Consider the following 13273-nt stretch of genomic DNA (forward strand, 5'->3'; position numbering starts at 1 on the left):
TCTTATTAGAAATAGATAAAAAAAATATTGCAGATAGAAAAATAGATTTTTTTAAGATTTAAATTACAATAGAAAAACTAATTTTAATAGTTAATATAGCGATACAATATAATTTGAAGATGTATATGAATTATAATAATTTAAAATGTTTTTTATTTTCAAAAATAGGACGACCGACTCAAACTGAATATACTTTGTAGAGTCCTGTCCATATATTATTTGGATTAAATAATTTTTTAAATTTTATTATAAATATTTGTTATTTACTATGGAGATAACTTTTTATTATTAAAAATATTTATTTTAGTTTAAAAATATTAATTTAAAGAGAAAATGAATGAATGAAACAATTAAATCTATCAAATGATTACTTAAGTAAAACAATAAATAATTATTTTAATTTTAAAAAGCTGTTATTTAATAAAGAGTAATTTGAATATAGAATAAAATAACTAAATTAAATTATATAAAATATTAATTTTGACATCAACACACGTGATACAGGGTTAGGTTCACATGTGAAAAATTTTCAGAAAATAATATATATATATATATATATATAAAATAAAAATTGAGTCAAAATACAACCAAATGTATATTAATAAGAATTCAAAATAATAAATAAATAAATAAATAAAACTGACTCAAAATACGACCAAATGTATATTAATAAGAATTCAAAATAAAAAATAATTATCTTAACATATATCATTTAAACTTTAAAGTATGAACAAAAAATTATATTCTTCATGGAATCAACTCAACACTTGATTTTACATTAAGTGATTAAAATTTAAACTATATTAATAATACATTGATTTATTTTCCTTCACAGTCTTAAATAAAATTATTAACTTAAAATTCTTTCTAATCTTTCAAATTATTATTGTATATTATTTCTTCATGTATCACAAAAAATCTAATTACAAAAATTGCGTATACTTATTTGAGTTTTTCAGTGAAAAATTCAGGCAATCAACTATATTATTTGCTTATTTATTATTTGATGATTGACTTAAAATACATTAAATCTAATTTAAAATGAATAATAAAATAAAAAAATTTGAGATGAATCGTGGACTCCATTTAAGAAAAATATAAAATTGTTAGACAGGAGAAAAAAATTAAATAACAAAAAATATATTATTATAAAGCGTCTTGGTTCAAAGTTTATGTGATTTTAAATCGAAGCATTCAAGTCTTTTTTAGGTTAAAGTTTTCTTATATTATAGGAAGATTCTTAAAATTTTTGAAACTCATTAAAAAATAAACTCTCGAAACTAAAACTTAGAATACTAAAAGTTAAAGATTTAATTTACACTTTTATTTGATTATGAGACAGTTTAATCTCTTAGACTATGAATGCTGAATTACTAATCATCAGACATACCATTACTAATTAGACTTTATCTTATCTATTCATTGAAACCAGAAAAATGACAAAATATTAGATATAGAAACTAACGTGTCCCTAATTATAATAACGTTTTACAAGTTTCTTATTTCATTGATTATAGTTTCACCACCCACATTTTTTTTTTCCGGCAAGATCTATAATCGATTCACAGTTGTGACGAATAATTAATTCAATCAACATACAAATTTATATTTTTCTTCTATATGATCAAAAGTAAAAATTAAAAAAAAAATAAAAAGGTATATAACACATTCATTCAAATTAACTCAACGTCATGCTACTAGTTTTCTATCGTGTTCTCCGGTGAATAATTGTAAAAGAACAAATAATAAGAGACATCATCTTTCTTTTCAAAATCTAGCAGGTGTTAATTATTCATCGTTAATTTCGTGTCCAATAGCTTAATATAGTTTATACGTGAAAGATAAATCTTAACAGTATCATTCTTATACTTAATGTATTTTTACTATTTATTAATATTATTAAATTTTGTAAGTTTGATGATACCAATAAAAAAAATTACTAATAATCCTCCTCTTATTAAGATTATTATTCAAGAAGCGTATAGGTTTCACGAAATTACTATAGATAGAAACATACATAACATTGGTTCATAAGATTACAGGTAGCAGTTTTGATATTTTGGGTGTACCGAAAAGAATTAATAAAATTAGAGGAGTAAAAAGTTATATTATATTATATGTATATGTCACTTGTTGAAGGCAGCAATAAAACTGATAGGACCTTTTCCTGTGACAGCAGCTTGAATGGCAAAGATGAGGAAGACGAGCATGGCCAAGCGCGAATGCTTGATCTCTGCAAGTTGAAGTCTGGCTTTTTCTTCAGGGTCGTTCGCCAAACCCAGAGGATCGAAGAATTTTCCTCCTGGGTACAACCTTTTCTCTGGGTCAAGTTCTGCGTTTCTCTGAAACTCTATGTATCCTATCACTATCACCTCGATCCATATCAGTGTCGTCAATGAAAACGGAAGTGGAAGTCCCAGGTAAGATGATCCTTCCACCAGCTCTACCTGAAACCAAACAACAACACCTTTACCTTCTTCTTTTGTATTAATTACTTTATTTAGAGTACATAATTTCCGCCTTCAATCAAATTTGTAAAATATTATAATGATTTATTGAAAATATCTGGTGCCACTGTGCATGTCAGTGGATTACAATAGGACACGTCGAAGGTATGTTCCAGTATTTTGCTGTCACTGACCTGGGACCACGCTACGTTGTCTGAAACTCATACACACACAACACAACAAAACACAAACACCATCATCCCACAAAATAAAATAAGAAAATCAACATCTCCATGCAAATTCTATGGTCTTGTCAAAAAAGTTCGGAACCCAAGTTTCCTCACGCAGATAGATATCCTATCACTGTGTCGTTAACCGAAGGAGAATCGAACAAATCAAAATGTAAAATCAAGCAAAAGAGTAGTCAAAGTTCACACCCATCAAATGTTTCTAAAAAATGGTGAAATCCAAAACAGAAAGAGCAAAAGGGTATCGAAAAGAAGAATCAGTTTAAGGAAAGAGACACTAAAACGGTACCTTTCCGGCGTCTTGCCATGCGACTCCGGTGAGAGCCTCAACGGCCAAAGCACCGAGAGCACCCAGCATTGCCCACCTTCCGTGAATGACTTCGCACTCGCGGAACCTCTGAATCCCGAAAACCTCCGTGTAGGGCTGAAACGGCGTCGGCTTGACCTCTGCGACCTCCACCCTTGTTCCGATCACTTCGCCGGCAACGTTCTTAGCGAGGTTCTGATCCAGCGAGTCCAGGTCAAACTGCAGATACTCCGCGGGCTTTGAGAACCCGAACGGATCGAACCCGCGGTCGCCGATCATGCTTCCGTCGAGCCACTCCGGCGCCTCCGCATTCGGGAACCATAGCTGGCGCCCGCCGGAGGAGGGTTTCACTTTCACTTCCTTTTTCTTCGGCGGCGGCGGCGGCGGCGCCTTCTTGGTGCCGAAGTTGAAGAACGCGTGGAACCTTCCGGTGTTTAAGGTTGTCGGGCTGTAGAGATTGGTGCCGAAGAAGTATGATGTGGTGGCGGCGATGGCGGCCATGTCGGTGTTTTAAAGATTAGTGAGGTGGTGTTTATGGGTGGAAAAAGTGTGGGAAAGGGATGTTTATATATGAATATGGTTAAGTATGTTTTTTGAGTGTAGGTGAGTTTTGTGATGGATGCAGTGAGGAGTGAGTGTGTGAGCATAAAATGTGGCTTATCTCTCAGCCTTATCTGCCATGGGTGTTCTTGGATGGTTGGTTGATTGCTGCTTCACATTTATTTTGTGGTCCTGGTGGAAAAACACCATTTTTTTTACATTCACATTTTGTTGGTTTCCCTTGATTTTTTTTTTTATGCCTTGCAATTATTATTTGTTTTCTACTTGCCAAATAAAATAAAAAAATTCTTGTTTTAGCATGATCCGTACGTGAAATAATCTGAAATCACCATGTATCTATGATTTCAACCAAATTTTGCATTATTCTTAGATATATGTTTACATGAATACTGTGTTGTATTCGTCTAACTAAACCCTATCAGTGTGAAAGTAATCACTGGTAACATCTCTTATTGGAGTATAATATCTTGCATGAATTATTATTTTGTTGCAATAGTGAGAGTTATTGAAGTGTTTCCTCAGTTGTAAGCACACTGACAATTTAACAGTTTATGTGCTTTGTCTGCGATGTATTTGACATGATGCTAGATCACAACATTCATTTCAATTTTCGTTTTTGCTGTTCTTTTTAAACTGTTTTTACAACAGTGGCATTAATTTTTTTAGGAGAACAAGGTAAAAATTAAATAAATAAATTTGTTCCTAAACTAAAAGTAGTTTATATATAAGTTCAAAATAAAAATTTAGAAAAATGATATAAAGATTTTTTTTTTTTGTATTAGTTTATTGAGAATTTTGTTTTGTTTTTTCTTGGAACTCCAAATATATCCTTATTGCAGCAAGTAAGAACAGATGAAGAAATCAACATTATTAATTATGCAACATCTGATAACCTGGTCCATGAAGCCCAAGTATCAGAATTTAAAATGAAGCCCATGAAGTTGAAAAGTCTATGCCTAATAATGCATACCCACTACTACCAAGGGTAAACGAGAAATATTTTCGATTTGGTCTTTAAAGTTTTTCATGTCATCAAATTAAAAAATTATATTAAAAAAATCCCCAATTAATCTCTGAAACATCAAGAATGTATACTTATATTTCATTCCTACGAAAAAATTTTAAGTGCTGACGAAAAACATATATTGATTTAATAATTAGAGATTAATTTCACAACAACACGCATAGACAACCAGTACAGTAAAATTTGGCTCTTCAATGGACTAATTATTTAACCACGTTCACGACGATTTAACTTTAAGGAACCAACAAGATTTACTGTAAAACTTAACTTCAGTTTTACTTGACCGTGCTCAACCTTTTGTTATAAAAGATAACATGCCAAAAGGAGAGTGACACTTAAACAGAAAAATAAATATTATTTTCTTGACATGCTAATAATGAACCCATCTTTTACTCACTCACTAACATGAAGTGAAAAACCATTACTTTAGCTTAATTTTTGCTTTAACATTATATTGAAATATTATCATTATAATTATAAGTTTTGTTGTAGTGAAATTTATAATGGCATGCATTATAGGCTTATGACCCAGGAAACATACACATGCATGAACAGTGGATCTATGGATCAGGAACTGTTTGTGAAAGAAGGAAACCTCTTTCTGAATTCTGAATAATGCTAAGAGTGAGAACAAATCGGGACTATCGTTTTCTGAACAGGTTTAGATTACCGAGATTGTTGTTATCAGAATTCACATGTACTACAGAGATAAACACTGACTTTGATTCATGAACAGCAAACTCTACTCATGTTTATGTTTTTTAATAGGATAATTTTTGTTATAAAATATTTTAAAGTGGAGAAGAATTAGAGTGATGATTGTACACGTGTTGGGTGTCGGAGAGTGTCAGTGGAAAGTGAAGAATGGTGATGGGCACAAAGGTTGCAAGGGACATGCCTAAGTGGAGTAGATGGGGCCATAATCTGTGCATTAAGAAGAAAAAAAAAAGTCAAAACAGGAATTACAAAAATGAATACCTCCCACAATGGGTACACATTCAGCACCATAATTTTGCAGGTGTGTTTGTTTGGTGAAAATCATGATTTCACTATAATTTTAGTCCATTGTCAAATCCCATCGTCCTCGACACTAATCATTCCCAATGTCAGTTCCAAACTGTTACTAATCCTCCCAGGTCAGTGTTTTCTCATTTTCACGTCTCGATTTTTAGTTCTTACTTGTTTTGATATATCTAATAAGTTTTATATTATTTAAGAGTTAAGATTAAATAAAATTTAAATATTTTTATTATTTTCATCTTCTGAAACGTTTTTGTGATGAAGTTCAAACACTCTAAACTAACAATATTTTTGAAAATACAATAACTACGAAATAAACTTGAATCGAAATCAGAACGACATTAAACTAATTCATTACTTGGATATCATTGTTAATCTTTCATAAATTATATTTTATACCAATAACTTATATAAAATTTTCTTATTTAAAAGTAGAGTTGGAAAAGTGATGTGAAGAGGACATGACAGTGTGATTAGAGAGATATGATAGTCAGAGATGTGAATGGCATATTAGGATCATAAAACTACACTGTTACTACTCGATGATTTTATGAAAATGGTGAAAAGAAAACAGCATGTCGACCATGGATGGTACACTTTTGTAGTGTCTGCTCCCTCGTTTACGTTATGCACCTTGCAAGCCACAACATCATCAATAGTACACTGTAACCACGTACTTTAGTCTTTTCAACTTCTAATCACTTTCTTTCATCACCATAAATAATGTGACGCCAAACAAAATTCATAACCAACTTCATTGGTTTAGGCTTCACAATAATATATACATAGTCGATTGAAGAATGATTATGAACAAATTTTCAATGCTTGCAAATTGCGACGTTGGATCGAAGGATTTGACAAAAAAAAAAGGCACAAGCGGCAATTTTTGGATAGGATTTTCTCCTAATGAGCATCATTAGTTAGAAACAAAAAGTAACCAGAACAAAAAAGATTAACAGTAATTTAGCCCGCAATTAATGTCAATCAAGATAATCCAATTATCACTGGTTTAATCAGAAAGTCTTCCAATAATTATTGGTGTTCATTTAAGATTACAAAAAGCTAACATTTTTCTAGTATCTTGTCCAATCAGAGTTCTTCCTATGCTTTTGCTACCTAAAAATTAATAGAAGGGTACATGTTTTTAGTTCACGCTTTCTTGTTCTGTTTTAGCTTTACGCAAACTCAATTTCTTTGCTTTCAAGGCCAAGTTATTTTGCAGTGCATTTAACCTTCCCTTTTATGAGTAAAAATTAAAAAACATGTGAAAAATTGCAATTATTCATTCCATAGAGAAAAGAGTGAATGACGATGGTGACACAGAAGATCAGAAAGAAAAGGTAAAGAAAATCGAATAGATATTTAGTAATAGATATTTAGTGACAGTAACACGTGCCATGGCAGTAGCAAAATGTGGCCTAGCTAAATTTGCATGCACGTGCCTGGATAATGGATGTATATGGTGTACGGACATATACGTGGATTATTATTATTTGCCAAATATATAAGTAGCACCAGAATTATTTAAATGAAGATTGAAAAGAAAACTGGAGGTACACGTGCGAGGACTGACACGTACCACAAGCATTCGTAAGAAGAAGGAAACCAGAAGCGGACACGTGAGGGTGTTTGCTGACCAGGGACAACAATCTTTGTTTTGACTATGTGACATCATCATTGTCTCACGCTATTTTAAATTTTTTGAATTTTTTATTTTATGAGTTCGTTAAAATGAGGTAAATTCGAGCTTTTTAATTATATATTTTATTATATAATTTTCTACATTTTTCCTAAATTCTAAATGTTGCGGTTCTTTTAACTAAACTTTTAATTTCGTAATTTTGTTATTAAATTTGTTATTTTATAAGTAAAACAAAAATAAACTTTAAGGTTTAATCCACCAAGTCAACAATAGTTACATCTCAAAAAGCTTTAATAAAATATCAATTTCAGATACAATGATATCAACTCATCACACTATACAAATGTAACTTATAACCTAAATTAGAAAACAAAACCAAAACTAGATTATACTTTAACTTTATTTTCCTTGTGTAGTAAATTCTAATTTGAAAAAATAAAAATAGGTGTAAAGAACACAAAATAAACTTCTTAATAGTCGTAAAGATCTTAAGCATACTGATTTTTTTGGTGTTGTTATCTGCTGAGCATTAAAAATACACTGTGTTGATATTTTAAATATTTTTTTAATATATTTTAAAACGTCAAAAGTAATTGTAATCAATGTATTATAAAGGTACAATAGAAGAACAACACAAACATAAAAAAAATCGATGGTGAATCTAAATTCTGAAAGATATTTACATTGAAGAGGATAAGTGGGAAGAGAAAATTATTGAAGCCAACACTCTAATTAACATGATGCTCTATAATTTCTTTTAACTAGTTTGTGGACTTCAAATCACTAACCCTGTACTTGTTTCCAACAACGAAAATTCAGTGAGCAAAGAAAACAAAAAGTTAAAATATTGATAGTAAAACAAGAAATAAAGACATATTTTATCATTTAAATTTTTTGATGATTTACAACAAAAGTTATCCATAATTATTATGTTTAAGGTATAAATAATTATATTTGAAATATTAAAATATTTTGACATAATCGATTAATATTTCATTATATTAATGTGCAATTGATTATTTTCCCAAAGAATCATTTATGTTTGGGTAAATATAATAAATAATTAAAATAAATTATATAATAATAGTAATAAACAAAAATAGGTTAGATTTATTATTTTGTAAAATAAAATATTTTAATATTTAGCAATTACTTTTGTAAAAAATAAAAATAACTCAAACTTTTCATTCATTTATTATTTTTCTTTTAATTTAATTACAACATTTTCTACTCTTTTTCTTTTCCTTTATTTCATTTTTGGCTCCCTCTGTAACTACACAAAGGCAAAGGGTAACAGAGGAATAAAAGAAATTGACTTTGAAATCAAAAGAGAGAAAAGAATAATTGGGAAGAAACCAAAGATTGGATTAGTTGGTAAGAGAGGAAAAAATTCTTCTCACTTCTATTTGTAGCCCCATTTCACTAAGTTCACCTTAATTATTTCCAGCCCAAAAGTTAAAGCTTATATGCTTTTACTGCATACATCACCAATAATGACTTAAAAAAAAAACTAAATAAATTAAAGCGTAGATATAGAATAAGTTTTAATTATCATTTTATTTATTTATTTCACGCACTTATATTAAAGCACAAAAACACGTCTTTAAATAAACTACCTAAAATACACTTAAAACAATTGAATTTATTAACTTGGTGAATTAGACGATTAATAAAGATAAGTATTATGTAATTTTGTATATCTTCTTTGTTTTAATATTGATTGTAATTCTGTCTCTTTCTCTCTCTGTATATATAAGTATAAAGGTAGAGAAATAAATTTTATAAAAAAAACGACGCCAGAAAATGTTCAACAAGCGAGCAAAATATTAACTTTAAAGATTTCATTAAAATTGTTTTAATTATTGTGTCATGTCAAGTATTTGTTTTACAAATTTTATTGAAATATGTCAAGTATTACTGATTTGTTGGCCTTAAGTAGAATGTAAATATAAAAGCTAATGGTAGATACAGATATTACAATACCTTGTTGAAACTGTACGAATTGTGATTTTATTTCAGATATTTAAACTGAGAAACTAATTAAGAAAGTTTCATCCAAATCCCGCAAATTTGGATCTTAATCTGTCTCCAAACCACTAACATACCTACTACAATATAATAATCTTTTTTAATAAAATCACACTGGATTATGCTAAGAATCTTCTTCCTCCGTAACGTATTCAAAAAGTAATTTTTTTACTAGAGAAAACATCACCTTCTTTTTTTCTTCTAAAATAAATAAAGTTTTAAAAAAATAAAAAGTAATGTTCTGTTTTGAAATATAAATTAATCCATATGATGAAGCATATACTTACTTGTAAGAAGTGACTTCAAAATAAGATAGACGAGTTCTTTTGGTTGTTGGGGTGGGATATTTATAGATCGAAGATTATTATTATGATTAATTAATTAATAGGATAAACGAAAGTATAATGATGTGCATTGTGTTGAACCACATGTTCCCTGTGTAACAAAAGAAAACAAAGGTATGGACCCTTCTAAAAGGGACATCAACCCATTCGCTCCTTCGCCAAACCCATTATCCCCAATAACCTTTTTTACTTTTTAAATATTTTGAGAACATGCCAAGCTCTATACAGTACACAATTATTTATTATTTCATTTCTTAAATCAACAAAATTTATACGTTAAAAATCTCACATAGAAATAGAAATAAAATATTTTCTATTATATAAAAATATAAATCTCATCTGATAGGATTAATTTATACTTAAAGTTTTACCTTTTAACATAATATCAGTATCATAAATTTGAATTTATTTTAGTAAAATTTGTTATTGATTATTATACCAACTGTTTTATATCGAACCACCAATTAATATTTATTGAGTGCACTAGACATTTAACACGTCAATTAAAGATAAGATAATTTTATAATATATAAAATGGTACAAATCTCACATTATTTCATAAATATATTAAATTTATAAAATATATTTTACCTAATTCAATATCACAAAAATAGACTTTAAACCTAATTCAATATCACAAAAATTGATTTATACATAATTTTTTTCTCACAATTTGTCATCACCCCACTGTATTATACATGCCATTTTCAAATATTTTACCTATTTTTCTCTTTAATTGTTTATCTTTGTGGACAGATATTTTCATTACTATAATTATAATATTTTTTTTTTAAAATTCATCAATTGATAATTGAAATTACCAAATATGATTCTATTTTTAAATATTTTGTTAAGGTTGAAGTTTCTAATTAAGTCCATGCAATTTAAATGGCTATAAAATACGTGTCTGAATATAAAGAAAATTACGGTTGCATATTATCAACAGAAAAGTCATGTTTAAATTTTTGTATTTGATTAACAAAACCTCAATTGCAATATTTGATTAAGAATTACAGTATACAAATCATAATAAATTGGAATTCAACAAGAAGACGCAATAAACACAAAATAAGAGAAATGACAGGAAAAATGAACACAATTTTTTAGACTAATTTAATTTTTTAAATTTATATTCACTGTCAATAGCTATAATCTAACATTGTTTTACTATGTCAATATAAATTTATAAATAGAAATGAAAAATACAATAAATCAATGCGTACAATATTTTTGAAACCGTCAAAAACAGTGTTACATGAAACAGTAATGATAAGTGTACAAAAAATCAAACTAGTACTTAAAAGTAAAAATAAGAAATAAAGGTATTATTTCATAATACCTTTATGAAAGTATGATAAAACGAGAGTTTAGGTAAATATATCATTTAATGTCTTTAAGTAAAATTTTATGAAGGAAAAAAAATTATTTAAGGAGAGTTATTAAAATTTATATAAATTTAATGTCTTTAAATAATTATTTTGTCATTCGTTGTTTGATTTGAAATCAGACATATTAAATATTTCTAAATTTTACAACACAGAGTACATCTTTAAATTGATTCTAAAAGAAAAATATATTGATTGTACTCAATATATTTGATACGTACGTATAAAAAAAAATTGATCAGCATAACAACAAATTTAAAGAATTAATAGAATGTCTCTCGTCACAATTATCAAAATAATCATACCCAAATATGAATAACAAACTAATTGAATTAATCTACTAAATCCATTATATAAAATAATTTAAAATACCATTTAATCAAATATATAAATCTCTCTCTCTCTCTATATATATATATATATATATAATTGTTAAAATAATGTTCAATCAATTTCTAATTTAATTTTTAAAATCAAACACACAACTTGCAATCCAAAAAAACAAAAATCAAGATTAGAGAGAAAAATAAACTTTAAGCAATATAAAACTCAACCCCACTTATTTGATTTTGATTAACAAAAATTAAGATAAACGAGTAAAAGAAAAATCAAGAAATAAAAACAAAAACTCTAAAATTTACTAAATGATTTATGTGTGTATCGGTTTAACGCACATTTTATCATACTCTGAAACTTGATGTAAATATTGTTGTAAAAAAAATCATTAACTGGCAAATAAATTTAGAGATAAAAAAAATAAATAATCATTGTATTAATTAAATTAAATACTATTCAAACCTTATTTATTTCACAAACTAATTATAATTATTTTATTAATAATAAAAGCTATTTTAGATACTATATTTTTTACTTTATTAATAATAGATAGATGTATAGACTCCTGTAAAAAACTTAATGAACCAAATTACAAAAAATCAATCAAATATAAAGAAAGTTCCACCTACAAAATTCTAGCGTATCAACTATAACTTAAAAAAAGTTTTAAACCCTCCTCGATATGTGACTGTGTAATTTTTTTTTGTTTATTTTAAATTAATAATTGAAGAAAAAGCAATTAAAATTTTTTAAAAAAACAAAGAATTGATATGTGATATGATCATATTTAAGAAATGAAAATTATTTTATTTAAAAAAGAAAATAAAAAATCAGCACTTGACACTTGATACAAAATTAATAGTGTTACAATGATAAAAAGAACCAAGTTAAAACACATTGTAAAAAACGAAAATCTAATTAGGATGACATAGAATACAAGAATCCAATTAAGATTTTAAACAAAAACGAGAATGTTTCCAAAGTTTAAACCTGACTTCTTCTATAATTATCAGTGTACCACGTATCTCACTTATTACCCTACTTCACTTATTTTGACACGTTCATCTAATCTATACCCATTGTTAAAAATTTATTACAAACAATGTCACCGACTAACTTACAATGGCAAATGCAGTACATCCTTCATAATATTCATGTGTATTTTTATCTCTAAATAAAATAAAATAATATTTATATGTATTTTTATCTCTAAATAAAATAAAACTGTATTAGTTATTATTAAGGTAAAAATTTATGTTACAATTAACTACGAACGTTTTAAAATTTAATGTTTATTAATATTTTTAACCGGTGGACATTGGTTAGAATTTTATTTTCTTCATTTCATCATTTAATTGTGTTTATTTAAAAAGATATTATTGAAGATAATATTTGACTAATTATTTAATATTACAAATATTAAAAACTACGTCGTTTTTCAAGTTTTTCACGTGTGTATTTATTATTTTTAATATTACTATTTAAGTATAATTAAATAAATATTTATTATCAATTTAATCCCATTTAAGACTTGTGTACTTCGACTGAAAAATGTTTCTACAGCAACCATAGGAACTAAGCAAGTACACAGGCAACAATATGGATATTCAACTTAACACATTGGTACAACTATTCAATACACGCTGCTATTTACACCTCATCCAGTTTTTTGACAATGAAAAAGTGAAAAAAGAAATAGGTAAAAAAAAAAAAAAACTTTTTAATTCTTTACCAGTTTCCTTTATCACCCCATAGAATGAATCCCACATTTATTTCATACAATATTTGCTTTCATTTTAGAAAAATAATAATCAATGTAGTAAATGAATTCAGCAATTAATTAATTATAATAAATGCTTTTAATTATAATTATAAATTATAAGATAAAATAAAATGATTGTAAAAATTAAAAAGGAAAGAAAAAAAGTGAT

The 13273-nt window shown here is 27.4% G+C and overlaps 1 protein-coding gene across 1 annotated transcript; it reads right to left on the minus strand.

Moving 5' to 3' along the window:
• Window positions 1-1936: 1936 nt before the first annotated feature.
• On the minus strand, window positions 1937-3621 carry LHCB4.3 (light harvesting complex photosystem II). Its single transcript, XM_028057323.2, has 2 exons — window positions 2985-3621; window positions 1937-2447 (listed from the first exon to the last, which is right to left on the minus strand). The coding sequence occupies exons 1-2, from the start codon at window positions 3501-3503 to the stop codon at window positions 2127-2129; spliced, it is 840 nt and encodes a 279-aa protein (XP_027913124.1). The 5' UTR covers window positions 3504-3621; the 3' UTR covers window positions 1937-2126.
• Between the last annotated feature and the right edge of the window lie 9652 nt (window positions 3622-13273).

This window comes from Vigna unguiculata, chromosome 1, assembly GCF_037176805.1.
Source record: "Vigna unguiculata cultivar grain cowpea cultivar isolate G323 ecotype 2 chromosome 1, ASM3717680v1, whole genome shotgun sequence".
Taxonomy (NCBI): domain Eukaryota; kingdom Viridiplantae; phylum Streptophyta; class Magnoliopsida; order Fabales; family Fabaceae; genus Vigna; species Vigna unguiculata.